Source organism: Perognathus longimembris, chromosome 18, assembly GCF_023159225.1.
Source record: "Perognathus longimembris pacificus isolate PPM17 chromosome 18, ASM2315922v1, whole genome shotgun sequence".
NCBI classification, from domain to species: Eukaryota; Metazoa; Chordata; class Mammalia; order Rodentia; family Heteromyidae; genus Perognathus; species Perognathus longimembris.
In genome coordinates, this window is record NC_063178.1 from 6,327,460 (window position 1) to 6,342,602 (window position 15,143).

Here is a 15,143-nt window from a genome sequence, read left to right on the forward strand (position 1 = left end):
TTTCCCTGAGGGCGCAGGCTCAGTGCTCCAGATGGTAGTATCACCTGGGCTGCTCTGGAATCCTTCACGGATGCCAGCTGAAGCTCCCCAGGTATCCCCTAAAACTTAGCAAATGGTCACACCACCCTTTGCCAGACTGGGACAGGACCTCCACCAGCTGGGGCATGAAGATGCCCCAGTTTCCTATTCCAGGGGCCTCAGTCTAGGGCCTCGAGCACCCCGGAAATATAATCTGCAGAGAGGAGGACTAAATCTGGAGAGTAGACTTGTGAGGCCTAAAGGGACTTCCAGAGGTTCGGAGCCTACACTCGCTTACCCAGATGACTCGTGATTTTCCCCTTCCGTCCCCTCTGGACTGAAGCTGATCTTCAGGCGTAATTTCCCTGCACCACAAGGACAGAAAGTCTCTCTCTCTCTCTCTCTCTCTCTCTCTCTCTCTCTCTCTCTCTCTCTCTCTCTCTCTCTCTCTCCTTCAGGCTAAACAGTACCAAGCATCAGGAGGCTAAAAAGTTCTATTGGCTACTGACAAAAAGGAGCCCTCAGCGCTTTCCCCCGTGAGTAAGAACAGGAGTTGTGAGGTCCTAAGGAATGTTCGCAAAGCTTTGGAGGAATGAATGGAAGGATCTGGAACTGTATCTTCAGAAAGTCTCGCCTGGGGCTGAGACGTCTGCTCTGTCAGGTGTCTTGATCTCTGGGGCTGGAACAAGGGCCCAGGACAACTGGGGCTGTATCTCCTTGAGGGTACACTCTTCACCCGAGGGTACTGCAGGAGCCCAGCTGGGGGGGGGGGGGGGGGCATCTGTAGGGCCAGAACCAGAAAGGCGGGCTCCATGGCTTTGGATCAGCCCAGTTCTCTCTGTGTCTCCCCCACCTTCTCTCCTGGGAAGCTTTGGTCTAGCCCACCCGCTCCACGGCCTCTGTTTCTCCCTTCGTGATACAAGTGTGAATGATATCTCACCCTGATTCCTCCAGCCCCACCAACACAGGGCCGCATTTTACGATACCTGACGACTTGGTATTTCCTCACCGAGACTTCCTGCGGTAACTACGTACATTCAGGACTGCCATCCTGATGGGTTTGATTATTTTTCTGTCTGTTTCCTCCATTTCTTTCCTACCTGCTCTCTACATCATAATTATAACATACAAAACTACAATCCGCTGTTCTAAATGTGCACATTTTTAAAGGCCTTTTGTGTGTGTGTGTGTGTGTGTGTGTGTGTGTGTGTGTGTGTGTGTGTGTGTCTTTCTTTTTCCATAGCCAGACCACAGAAAGGAGAGCAGCATTGTGTTAGGGGAGAGATAAAGGGCTGTGTTTGCAAAGTCCCCCCTGCTGGCCCTGATAGCTATCATGGCGGTTCCTGACAGGAAATCGCCTCGTGCCTCATGGAAAAACCTGGAGAAGGAAGCGAAGCAGCCCCGACGGAGGTGGTCAGCCTCCACCCAACGTCCCCTGGTGAAAGAGATCCCATCATCCCAGGCCGGGGGCCTGGAGCCCGCGGAGGTAAGTGCTGCGTGGATTTTCAGGACTAGCAAGCCTGGGAGGAAGCACGATCCGGTCACCACCTCCGGTGGCCTTTGTAGCATCTTCGTCAGTCCCCAAGTGGTTTGGACTCCTGCAACAACCTGGTAAAGACTTTGCAGAACGACTCGTCGGGCTCCATTCTTTTCTCAAGCCATAGCCGAGGGCCTCTCTCTGCCCTAAACGTTAACTAACGGAACTCTAAGCAAATAGAAACATCTTGAGCCTCTTCTCGCGTTCTGTCACCTCTTCTGCACCCCAGGTTCCTTCCTAGGTGGCACAAAGACCAGTCCAGCTGTCTCCTGGGACAGAGCCTCTGCGTCCTTCTCTATCTTCCCATCCCCCCCCCCCCCCCCCCCCCCGCCAGAGACGCCACCAAGTGTGTTGTGCAGTCTCTTGTAGAAATCATCGAATTCAGACCTCCGAAGCCCCCGAGAGTGCCCAAGTGACTGCTGTCCCGTGGCCCCACAAGTCACCCGCGGGGCTTCCTCCCCGGCTGCAGTGGCAGGACGCCTCTGCGGTTCCTCTAACCCGAAGGGCCGTGACTCAGCCCTTGCCGGAGCCACGAAACACCCTACCCAGTCCTCCTCCGCCTGGGGCGGGCAGATCAGGAGCCAAGGCCTAGAAGGACTCTGTGTGCTGCCGGGAGATGAAGTCCAAAGCAGGAGGTCCTGCCTCAAGATTCGATCTTACTTACAAACAGGAAGTAGCTCGATGAGGCAGTGAATGCCTGTCATCCCGACACGAGTGGCCGAAGCGGGAAGAGCCCAAGTTTCAGGCGAGGTTGGGCAATGTAGTAGGTTCAAAGCCTGAGCTACGTAGTGAGACCCTGTCCCCCCGCCCCCCCCCCCAAAAGGAAGCTTGATTATTTTCCAGAATCTTTTGTTTCTTACTTACAGGGCTTTACCTTTAGCTAGTTCTGGGGCCCAGGAAATATCTTCCCTACCAAAGACTTCTTCCATTCCCTAAAATCTTTTACTTTGGTTTTGTTTTCGGTGCCAATCCTGGAGCTTGAACTCAGGGCCTGAGAGCTGTCCCTACGTGTCCTTGCTTAAGGCTGATGTACTACTTCTTGAGCCACAGCTCCACTTCTGGCTTTAATTGGAGATAAAGAGTCTCGCTGGCTTTCCTGCCCAGCTGGTTTCAAAATACAATCCTCAGATCTCAGCCACCAGCCAGTGCCCAGATGAAAAGTTTTTGTTTTTTTTTTTTTTTTTTGGTCAAACAAGCCATAATGATATGTAACGATTTATGTTCTTTCTTTAGAGTCATCAAGGACATGAAAGAGAGGAACTCAGAGCCCTGAGGATGCTGGGAAAACTCACTATTTTTCACTTTCCTTGCACTGTCATCCGCCACAGTTGGGGGACCAGAAGGTAAACGTATCCCAGGCCCGCTTCCTGATTTGGGGGTGGGGGGGTTATAAGAATGCCTGGGGGCTCCTTAACTTGTTGTAACATCATTCCGATCTCTGCCTCTTTCTTCATGGGGTCTCCTCTCTATCTCTGGGTCTGTGTTCTCTTTTCTCCTCCCCTCTTCTCCCCCGCTCTCCCTTCTCAGAACAGCAAACATTAAATTCAGGGCTCACCCTACCTCCCAAGTAATCTCACGCCATGGTCCTTAGCTTAATAACACCTATCAAGAGCCTATTTCTTAATAAGGTCACATTCACAGGGACTAGGGGTCGAGACACAGTTTATTTGAGGAAGGACTCCATTCAACCCAGGACATCGTTTTACTGTAAGTTCCACATGAACAGAGGCTGAATCCATCCTGATCTCCAAGATAACACAAGTTCCTTGGCAACTGGCATTCAAAAACATTTACCAACTGAATATATGAATTCTAATAGGAGGCAAAGATGTTTGACTTGTTTCTTTTCCTTCTGTTTGGGTGAGATAAGTTTCTGTTGTACTTCCTGCTGTGGTTTGCCCTTCACAGTTCATGGGCTAGAAGCTTGGTCCCACCCAATGGCGCCAATGGGAACTTTAAGAAGTAGGGTCTATCTGGGTACTGGTGGCTCATGTCTGTAATCCTAGCTACCTAGGAGGCTGACATGAGAGGCTGGCCATTCAAAGCCAGCCCCCCCAGGGAAGGAAAGTCTGTGATATTCTTATCTCTAATGAACTCCAGAAAACCGGAAGTGGTGCTGTGGCTCAAAGTGGTAGAGCACCAGCCTTGAGCAAAAAGGCTCAGCGACAGCACCAAGGCCCAGATTCAAGCTCAATGATGGACAAAAAAATAAAGGAAAGAAAGAGAGAGAAGGAGAGAGGGAGAGGGAGGGAGGGAGAGAGGGAGGAAGGGTGGGAGGGAGGGAGGGAGGGAAGAAGGAAGGAAGGAAGGAAGGAAGGAAGGAAGGAAGGGAAAGAAGGAAGGAAGGAAGGAAAGAGGTGGTGGGATCTAGCAGAAAGTGATTTGGTCCCACAAAAGATTAAATCACACTTGAAAGAATTGGATTAGCTGCTGAGGGAGTTATAAACCAAGGCCACCCCTTTTTCCAGGTACTGCTCACTGCTTTCGTGGGGGGCCATCTGCCACTCTGTGAGGCAGCGTGAAGCCCTCGCCAGACGGGGCTGCCTGATTTTGGACGTTTTGGCCTCTAGATCCATAAAACAAACCATAAACCTCTGTTCCTTCCACATGACCCCATGTCTGGGCTTTTTCTATAGCCACACAGAATGAACTAAGATACCCCCTAAAACAGGGTAGATATTTGTTTCTTTGGGAACCTATTAGATTTTTTTCCTAAGGTTGTTTTTTGTTTTAAGGGTTGTTTTGAAAGTTCCTCGGAATAAAGACGTTCCTGGCATATAGATCGCCAGCATGAAGAACGGAGGAATGCCACCCCACAGGGGTGGCCCGGGAGTGGGCCTGGCATCTCTTACTTCACATGGACCTGGACAAGTCTGTGGGCAACGTCACAAGAGCCTGGCCGTATAATATGACCAGCTTGCTTGCGCTGACAGCGGTAGCTACAGGGCCCGTGACCAACGCTGCACTTACGCCCTTGCCTTTGGCTTATTTGTTCCTGCGCTTCGCATCCCGTCCCTAGACACGTGAGCAGCTGGGCGTCAGTCATGGTTCGCTGGGATGCGACAGGTCCCGAGTGATCGGGACGAGAAGCTCTCGAGCTGAAGTTACCAAGATTCCCACGTGGCACCCCGAGATGGAGGGGCTTCGAAAGAAATACCCAGATCGAGCAGCATCATCATTAAAACAACAACAACAGCCCAAAGCGCCTTGTAACGCTGGCGCGCATCTTCTCCGTGCTCTGCCTCACGCAGCACGCCTCCCGTGTCCTTTCCATCCGGACAGATTCTGGTTCAGAAGCAAGGTGCCCGGGAACAGAAATAAAGGGCCGCTCGGCGTGGGTCATTCGTGGGAGAAAATAAGAGTCTTTGGTGCTGGGGTAAACTGAGTGCACAGGAGGACGACATCGATCACCCGTCTTGTGTGCTGGTGGGAGCACCTGCACCCCCCCCCCACCCAGTCCTCCCCAGCCGGCTGGCTCCTTTCTCTCCAGATCTCTTGGCATCTCCCACACAAGACCAAAGGCAAAGGGTGCGGTGGAACTGCTGGGTTTGGACCCGCCCTGATAGTCACGCTGGAAAGAACGCACATCTTCCAGCCACACCTTCAGGGGGAGACATTTCAGAGTCCAATTTCAGTGACCTTGAAGAAAGAGCATTAGGTGACCTCCAGGCCAGCCAGCGCCCATCCCTTGGGGCCCGGGGACGGATGCCCTTCTCTAAGGCAGCTTTCCTGAGAGGCTGACTAGAAACAGGGTGCTCTGAAGTTTGGGAACCCCAAACTCTCTCCTGAGCCTACATGATACCCGAGATTCAAGAGGCCCCCCGAGATCTGGCAAATGTGGCTGTCAGCCCCAGTCCGCCAAACATGACTGCAGCATGGTTGGTCAGCTCCCTGCTCCCGGCTCCGCTGTGCCCCCCGGGTCCCGTTGTCTCCCCTTGAGCTCCTCCGTGGAAGTTCTTCCTGCCTGGGTCTTCAGGGCCTAGCCCCCTTCCTGGCAGATGCTGATGTTTGGGAGTCTCTGCTGTGGATAGAAAAGGAAGGGGGATGTCTGGGAGAGGAAGGAGAGGAGGGCTGAGTTCAAACACAAGCTCTTCCCTCCCCTGGGGGGGGGGGTCAGCTCTCAGGATGGTTGTTTTCTGTGTGGAAGAACACCTTATCACCTCTTCCTCCCTGTCTCCCCACCTCCAAAGGAAACGGGGGGATGGTAAAAGGTGGGGTTCCGGCCCTATCTGGGGCAGCCTGCTGTAGGAGGGGCAGGAGGCCCTGGGCTTGCAGGGAGAGGAGGAAGGCTGGCCCACCGGCCATTCCTGTTGGCCTAGTGCCTCTCCTGTGCCCAGCGCTTGGCCAGTACCGTCCAGGTTTCAGAGAAGTCCTGGGCTTGGCCCAAGGGGTTAGACATAGCACAGTCTGCCCTGTCGAAGGCTGAGCACTTGGAGGAGAGAGCACTCCGTCCTCTCCCAGTGTCTCCGCGATTCCGAGAACTTGGGTGCACTTTCACCATTTGACAAGGCAGGAGGCCAGGGGCTCTGAGGCTGGCCCCCGGGACAGCCACAACGGCGGCAATGGCCGACCCATCCGAGGCAGGGGCACGGGCAACACCGAGCCTGGCAGAGGCCGCGTGCTCATTCCGTCTCCTCCACCGCTCTGGAGGCCGCGTCCGCAGAACGCCTTTCAGCTCGCACGCACTCCCAGCCAGAAACGACTACAGCAGGGCCCTTCCGGTCCCTCCGCCGTTCATCACGGGCCCCCACCCCCGCTCCCCCACCCTTCCCCGAAGCTCCATCGGCTCCGGCTCAGGTGAGCAAATCCGCCTCCCACGGGGCTGCCGTCACGCTTCACTTCCTACACGCCAGCTTCTTAAGACACAAAGTTCACCCTGTGCCTCCTCTTGATTGAAAACCTTATTTGGAAGCCAAACACCAGCAGCTCAGGCCTGTAATCCTCACTGCTCGGGAGGCTGGGATCTGAGGATTGCCGTTGGAAGCCAGCCTGGGTAGACAAATCTAAGAGACTCAATGAACCAGCAAAAAAAAAAAAAGCCAGAGGTAGAGCTGTGGCTCAGGCGATAGAGCTCCAGCCTTGAGCAAAAAGGAAAAAGAAAAACAGCTCCATGAGAGCAGAGGCCCTGAGTTCGAGACAGAGCAGAATACCTTGTTTGGGGCTGAAGGTGTCATTTAGTGGTAGAGCACTTGCCTAGCAGAATGCTCACAGGCACAGTGGGCCGCCCAAGAACACATTGGCAGAAGGAATGGATATTACCAACATCTCGGCCACTCGGTCATGACCACAAGGATGTGGGAGACGGCGGCTCTTCAAGAGCACTGAGGTTGGCTGTCCATCTAGATCACACTTCAACCGAGCAATACGATGGCAGCCCTGGGAATCATCGAAGTCCCGGGCACCCAGTATCACCAAGGGACGAGCGGGCATTGGCTTCCAGGCCACCGGCCAGCACCACCTATTTTTTCTAGTCCCCTGGCTTCTTCCCCCTCACTGAGAGCTCATGTTCCGAGACGCAGAGCAGCTCTTGGGTACGGGCACGCCTGAGATAATCATAGTTTCCAAGGACAAGTTAGAGCAGAAGCTCCTAATCTCAGCTTCTCAATCTTGGCCGTGCAAGCACCTGCAGAGCTTAAAAAAGACTGGCCACACCTGGGCCTCTCTTCACACCCACGGTGTGTGTGGGTGGGGGGGTAAGGGGGTGAGGGAGGGGGGGATGGGCCTACAGTGGCCTTTTTCCCCAAAGCTCCTGGGGTATTCTCAATGGTTTCGGCTAGGGTTGAGCTTCACTAGCTCCCAGCAGAATGACAGGAACCAGTTAGCAGACATCCACCTCTAGGGGACAGGAGAGGAGACACCTGCAGTTGGGCCCCAGATGTGCCCAGGCCAGAGAGAGAGTACGCAACGCACGCGAGCAAGAAGCAGCCTGCAAAGGGCGGCCCGGAGCCTCTGCCCAGATGTTAGTCACGCCAGCCAGAGAGAAGCCCAGGGCGGAGCCAGGTGCGGCGTGGGCTGTGGGCTGAGCAGGTGTTTGGGGTGGGGAGTCAGTCGGGGGTGGGGGGGGGAGGGAGGGGGTCAAGACAGGTCCTGATTGCACAGACAGGCTGGTAAGAGGTCACACCTGCTCCCTCTACAGGGCAAATGGGTGTAGGCCCAGTGTATTCTGGGTAGGGCAGCCATGTTTCTGCTCATCAAGTCCCGAAGCTGGACTGAGTCTTGAGAGAAAGCAGAAGGGGATATCTCGTGCCTAAGAACCCGGAGCGGCGGGTGGTTCTCGGAAGCCCAGCCCTTCGCCTCCCGCGCTCTGGGTTGCAGGGGTATATACATCACCGCCTGTACCTAGCATGTCTGTGTCTAACCCTTTCTCAATCCCACTGAGTCACACACACACACACATTGCACAAGGCCGGAAGTCATCCCTAGGGCTGGAGATCATTAACAGCGGTGGGGAGAGATAATGCCTGGGACTCCCTCCTCACCCCCTCCCCCCCCCACACCATTGCCTGCTTAACTGTGCTTCTACTAAAGCAAACCTACTCCAGGAGTCGCAATCTGGTTTAATCTGGTTTAAGCCTTGATGGGGTCTGAAGGAGAATGGGACACGCTGCCCAGGAATTCAGATCCAGGTACAGTTTGATAGGAACTATCCTAACAGTAAGGGATACCATTCGGTCACTCTCTGGAAAAGGAGGAGGGGAAGACAATGACCCCGGCCCCACACATTCAAGAGGAATCGGCCACCAGGCCTGTCGGGGGCAGATATAAATTCCAGGATTTAAATGATCCAGGGGGAAATCCCCTGAAGACAATGTGTTATTTAGAATATAGAAGTTGAAACACTAAGACTATTTCACCTAAAACAGCTTATTCATGGAAGGATTGGGTAAGGGGAACCGTGCTGTAACTAAATTAGTTTTGGTTCCGTTAAAGCTAGTTTCAGCCAAGCCATTTGCAATAGGTTCATAGGTCAGTGCTGCCTAAGTAAATGTCAGTTTTGGCGGGGGGGGGGGGGGGGCATTATTATTCTGAACACTTACGCAGACTTAAAATCACATGTAAAATAACCCTTTGAATAAGCCAGCTCAAATTATCTGTGAATTAAGATCTGCAGTAGGGCAGCAAACTATAAGTTTAAACCTATGAGGAGAGAAATTGGCTCCATCTGTAACTTGTTAAAAAAAAATCCTTGATGTTGGAGACATGTGTACAATGGCTGAACCCTCAAATGAACCGGGTGATCTCCTTCCCCCGAATCACGGACTCCAAGTACAAAACCAAACAACGGAACAAATAAAACCCCAGAGGACTTTACCTCTGACTGCCACTAGGTCACTAAGCTCAAAGTAAAATTAACTGAAAATAAATATTTAAACCGGATAACTAAAGCTCCCAAGACACATTCGAAAACTGTTCAACTAGCTCTTCACATAGGAATCCCAGTAAGTTCTCTTGGAGACGAGGGCTCCCTGTGTAGCTCAGGCTAGCCTTGAACCCAGGAACTCCTGCCTCGGCCTCCCACTCAGTGTTACTTTTCCTCTTCTTTTTTTTATTCATGTTTTGACTATCTTTACATAGCTGTACAAAGGTGTTTCCATTCCGCATATCAATTTATGAGCACAAGGTTTCTTAGTCATCCCTCCCAACCCCACCCAGCCCCTCAGAAAGTGTTAGTTGTAATGGTTTGTGATTGGGAAATAACAGCAAAATTGGCATTTGCAGAACTCGTCCTGCGGCAAGCGGACTTTCAGAGAAGTCGCTTTCAGAGAATGGGCTTTCCCTGCACGACCCGGAGCCTCTTTGGCTTCACTGGCTGCTTCTTGCGCATTGTTTACTCCGCTGAATGTTCTGGACTTGGAACGGCAACCTTGGTGAGCCTGAGCCATAAAACAACAGCCACTGGCCGCCCTCCGGGGCCTCGAACCTGATGTGGGACCAAGCCCGCAGCCATTTCTGTGCACGCTTCGTGGGGCACAGATGCAGCTCGGGGTCTAGAAAACCTTTGGGCTTGGGAGTTCTGAAGGGACTCCCAAGGAGCCCTGCGGCACTGCTGGGGTGCGGGGGGGGGGGGTGGTCTTCCTGAGCACTGGAATCCCATCGCTTGTACCTTTCAGCACCTCACTCGGAGGCCCGAAGTGAATCAGTTCTTCCTGGGATACAGAGGTGCAGAGCCCTTCTCAGGAACTGAGATCCTCAGGATACAATACACATATGGCCCCCAGGGTCCTGTGGCTAATATCCTGTCTTTCCAAACAGATGTTCCAGGTGAAGAAGATGACAGGACTCCCTCCTTAGGCGAAGTTTAAAGCCGAAACGGCTGCCTGGACTGGAAGCCTGTTCCCTGACTGGGCTCTCCCCAGACTACAGTCCATTCAGGACGTCCAAACCCAGCCTTCATCGCAGGGACCAGGCTCTACTCCATGCCTTGCTTCAACTGCCAAGGGCCGGGCCCCGGGGCAGCCATTTGGCCTCCCTGATGCCGGTGCATTGCTGGGCTGGGGTGAGCTGGGGCTCCGGGAATCTAGACCAGCTCCTCACGAATGACACATGTTCTGATCGGGACAGAGACCCAGACCCCGTCTAGACACCCTGTCTCCTTCATCCACACCCTGCTTCTTCTCCACGATGGCTTAGGTCTTAAACCCAATGCCCATAGGATAAAGGCTTGGTCACCAGCCTTGGTTGCCACTGCAAAGTGGTGGTATCTCTAAGAGCTAGTGCCTAGTGGAAGGGAGTTAGATCATTGGTTACATGTCCTTAAAGGGAATATTGGGGGCTGGGGATATAGCCTAGTGGCAAGAGTGCCTGCCTCGGATACACGAGGCCCTAGGTTCGATTCCCAAGCACCACATATACAGAAAACGGCCAGAAGCGGCGCTGTGGCTCAAGTGGCAGAGTGCTAGCCTTGAGCGGGAAGAAGCCAGGGACAGTGCTCAGGCCATGAGTCCAAGGCCCAGGACTGGCCAAAAAAAAAAAAAAAGGGAATATTGGAACCTCGGTCTCCTTTCTGTCTTCCTTTCTTTCTTTTCCTTCCTTCCTTTCTTTCTCTTTCTCTCTCTCTCTTTCTTTCTTTCTTTCTTCCTTCCTTTCTCTTTCTTTTTTGTTGCTTCCCAACATTCATAAAGTGAGCAACTTGGTTCTACCCCCCTCCCACCAAGATTCACCACGCCATGCCACCGTAGGCCCAGAGCAATAGAACCAAGAGAACACGGACCGAAACCCTGAAACTGTGGCACCAAATCCGCCTTTCCTCCTTTCAAGTCGACTGTCTCAGTTGAGCTGATCATCTCTGGGACTGGCAGCATGGCTCTGTGGTAGAGTACTTGCCTAGCAAGCACAAGGCCTGCAACTCAAAACCCAGTACCACCGTGTCATCGAAGTAGGGGACTTGTCAAGAACACCCACTCACTGCTGGTACTGAACACCTGCTATGTGGCAGGGACTACGCCAGACCACATGCAGGACTCCAAAGGCAGGTGGCTGTCCCAGGGACCTTGCACTATAGCACCCCCAAAGGCCCAGGATGGAGCAGGTCCACTGTTACGCTGCCCTGCGTGGGGGCCTTTAAGTAGCCTCCAATGCTGTCTGTGGGCCTTGGGCAAGGTGACATCTTCACAGTTTCTGGTGGTTCAGATACCACCTCTCGTTTTCCAAGCAAGAAATGTGCCTGGGATTTCCCTACTTCTCTATCTTATTCGGAAAGCTCGAGGTAGAGTGCAATGTTAAGTAACCACACTAAAAGCAATTATATATTTACACGCACACACGTGTATATACAATATATATGAAAAAGTATCTGTAGTTTAATATTATATAGAGAAATAGTCTTTAAGCATCTGTATGATACCATTTCTGAAAAGGAAAAGTACACACAAATAGATATGTGTAAATGAATAGAAAAGCAGGGGGGTGCGGGGGAAGGTCGTATACGTTCCAGAACATTTAGATGTGACCTTTGAATAGAAAATCACTTGAGGTTTATACGCCCTACATTTTTTTTTTGTTTGTTTGCTTGCTTCCCTTTGAGACAAGATCTCACTGTGTCGTCCAAGCTTGTTCTAAACTCCTTCTCCTCCTTGCTGCTGGGGTTATAAGAATACACTCACAACACCCAGCTTTTCTACATTTTATCTTGTCATCAGGACTTAGGAAGGAGAGGTTTAAAAAAAAAAAAGGTCTCTCCCAATTTCAATGACTAACATCTGCACCTTAAACTAACAAAAGACAGATGAACAAGGAAAGAGTCCCACAAAAAGGCAAAAATCAAAGAAATGATTTGGTTTACGAGCTTACAGAGCACTTTAACAAAGGGTGATAGATGCATTGTGGGGGAAAAAAGTGATAAGAGGAAGGAAATCCTCACCCTTCTAGCAGTGCAAATTGTAGGCAAGGAGACCTAGGGGAGACAGAAATGATTAAGTAAGACACATTATGTCATCTCTAGGGGAAAGAGCGTCTCGGGGGATTGACTCATCCTCTCCCTCCTGGCATGGGAGAAAGGAGGAGGCGTGTCACAATGAGAAGGTTAGTCCTGATCTTTGGCGGAGAAAGGAGTTCCTTCTGCATCTACTATTTCCCAGTTGCTCAAAACAACACTATACTAAAGTGGCAAACCTAGGAGAACCTCTTTACTTCCACTGATTTCTTTTCAACAACACAAGGTTTTCTAAAGTTATTTTGAATAGCGCAGAGCAACTGTGCAAGAAAATTCCGTTGTGTTTCTATAACATGGATTTATAATTTGACCAAGTTCACCCCCATTTACTCTTTCTTTTTTTTTTGCCAGTCCTGGGGCTTGGACTCAGGGCCTGAGCACTGTCCCTGGCTTCTTTTTGCTCAAGGCTAGCACTCTGCCACTTGAGTCACAGCACCACTTCTGGCCATTTTCTGTATATGTGGTGCTGGGGAATCGAACCCAGGGCCTCATGTATATGAGGCAGGCACTCTTGCCACTAGGCCATAACCCCAGCCCCCATTTACTCTTTCTTATCCCTCACCTTGGCTTTTTTTTTTTTTTTGACATTCCTGGGCCTTGAACTCAGGGCCTGAGCACTGTCCCTGGCTTCTTTTTGCTGAAGGCTAGCACTCTGCCACTTGAGCCACAGCGCCACTTCTGGCCTTTTCTGTTTCTGTGGTGCTGAGGAATCGAACCCAGGGCTTCATGCTTGCAAGGCAAGCGCTCTACCGCTAGGCCACACTCCCAGCTGCATTTTAAATATTTTAACAATTTTTGTTTCCATCCGTGCGTGTGAAGGGCTTTGATCGTGTCCACCTCCTTCTGCCCACCCTCTCCCTTCAGCCCCAAAGAGTCCCCGTTTGACACTCATGTCAGGCTTCAAAAAAGAAAAAAAACAACCCTCCAGATTTCATAGATGAGAGAACATGCCTTGATTGTGGTCAGGAGCGAGAGCAAGGAAGCTCTAGGCGGATCTCAGTCTTCCTTCTCCACCACCCCTCTCCCTCCCCAGCTTCTGAGACCAACCCCTAGGACTGAAGCCCAAACATGACCCCCCTCAAGGCCATGAGCCAGCCGGAGCCAGAGACCTTGCCCCACCCAACCCCCCCCCCCCCCCCCCCCCCCCCGCCGCAGGACTTCAGTCCTCAGCATCCACCTCCAGTGCTTCTTACACACACAGGGCCTAGATCCTGTGCCACTTCTGACTCTCTCACTTCTGCTCAGGCATAGTGGGTCTTATCTTCAGGGTTCTACCTATTTTTTTTTGGGGGGGGGGGAAGGTGCTGGACCCGGGGCCTGAACTCTGGGCCTAGGCTCTGCCCCTGAGCTTTTGTGCTCAAGGCTAGCGCCGTACTACTTGACCCACAATTCCACTTCCAGTTCTGTGTGTGCGCTTAACTGGAGACAAGAGTATCACAGACCTTCCTGTCCAGACTGGCTTCACAGCGCTCTCCTCAGGTCTCAGCCTCCTGATTACAGGCAGGGGCCATTGGCACCCAATATCTATGTTTTCAACTTATCTGTAAGATCCTGCACTTCAAATACAAGATACATACTCAGACACATACAGAGACATACTCATATGCACATAAACACACACATCTGGACATCTATATACATATGTATGCCCACGTGAATCCACATACACAGACAGAGACCCCCAATATACACACATACATTCAGATATAGACATACACATACATAGGTGTGCTCACAGACAACACAGACACGAATACATAGACACACAGACCTACCCAGGCAGACATACACTGTTTTTTCTTTCTGTCACTTCAGGTGAGAACACTGTGTGCAGAGGAGATCCTTCCTTGGGTGGCTGGGGCGCTGCCCAGCTTGGGTGTGGGCCTGCTGTTTGCCCCGCAGCTAGAGGGACGTGGAGGCAAAGATACCTGCTTCCCCCATCTCTCCCCGCCCCGGTAGCACCGCTCACCTTGCCTCTTCCTCAGACATCAGGAGAGGCAAAGGCTGGACTGGGGGGCTTGCTCAAATCAGTCCTCCACCAGGATCAAGTAAAAAAAAAAAAAAAGATTGAGGGTCAAAAAAGACACAGAAAAACAAAAATACAACCCTGTAGAATTTCTCCCTTCCAATCAAACACCGAGCACACAGCGGGACTTTGCATTCCTTTTATTTGGACCCATGCCCCTTGGAGGGGGGTACCCGTGTCACCCGCCTGAGGACGCCATCTTTGGCCCACGTTCAGAGGGTAGAGATGGGCTCAGGAGCAGCCTGCGATGGAAAGCAAAGTCTTTGTTCATCCACGAGGCCATTTCCCATCTACCAACCCAGACTTGCCCTTTATAGCCCCATCACAAAAGCAGAGGGCCACCCCCGTGCCCCCAAAAGGCGCCCCACGTGGTGGGCCAGAGTCCGGTCGACAGACAGGTGGGGGGCTGCGGCCCCGGGAGCCTCACTTCTGAGTGAGGATGGCCACGAACTCCTCGTAGTTCACCTTGCCGTCCTTGTCACTGTCGGCCTCCCGGATCATGGTGTCCAGTTCCTCCTGGGAGAGCTGCTCCCCGAGCTGGGCCATGGCCTGCTTCAGCTCCTCCACGGTGATGTGGCCGTCCCCGTTCTGATCGAAGGCCCTGAAGACGGCGCGGAGCTCCTCCTGGGTGCCGCCCCCCTTCATCTTCTTGGCCACGGCTGTCAGGAACTCTTGGAAGCTGACCATGCCGTCGCCGTCGGTGTCCAGCCGGGCGATGAGCTCCTTCAGCTCAGCCTCGGACAGGTTCTGGCCCACGGCCTTCATCACGTCGCCCAGCTCCTCCGTGTTGATCTTGCCGTCCCCGTTCTTGTCGAACCTGGAGAAGGCCTGGTGCAGCTCTGCCACCTCCTCTTTAGACAGCTTCTCGGCCATGCTGGCACCTCGTGCAGAGCTTCCCTCCTGGCTGCCCACCCACCGGCTGCTCGGCCCCAAGGCTTGCGCTCCAGAGATCGGAGGCAGCGTCTGTCTGTCTGTCTGTCGGAGGGCAGAGCTGAAGACAGTGTGGATTTGGCATGGGAACCCCCTCCTTTTCTGCGACTGGAGAGAAGGGAGGAGGAAGGCTCCCCACCCTGCAAGTGTCCTCAGGCGAGATCCTCCTCCCAGGGAGGGACAGACCAGCTGCAGACCAG

The 15,143-nt window shown here is 52.6% G+C and overlaps 1 protein-coding gene across 1 annotated transcript; it reads right to left on the reverse strand.

Annotated features, from left to right (window-relative positions):
• Nucleotides 1-14,423: 14,423 nt before the first annotated feature.
• On the reverse strand, nt 14,424-14,886 carry LOC125367238 (calmodulin-4-like). Its single transcript, XM_048367846.1, has one exon. It carries the CDS (start codon nt 14,884-14,886, stop codon nt 14,437-14,439), a length of 450 nt encoding a protein of 149 aa, XP_048223803.1. The 3' UTR covers nt 14,424-14,436.
• Nucleotides 14,887-15,143: the final 257 nt, after the last annotated feature.

Excerpts from the sequence above, each read along its gene's own strand:
- LOC125367238 (XM_048367846.1), bottom strand. The coding sequence starts at position 14,886 with ATGGCCGAGAAGCTGTCTAAAGAGGAGGTGGCAGAGCTGCACCAGGCC.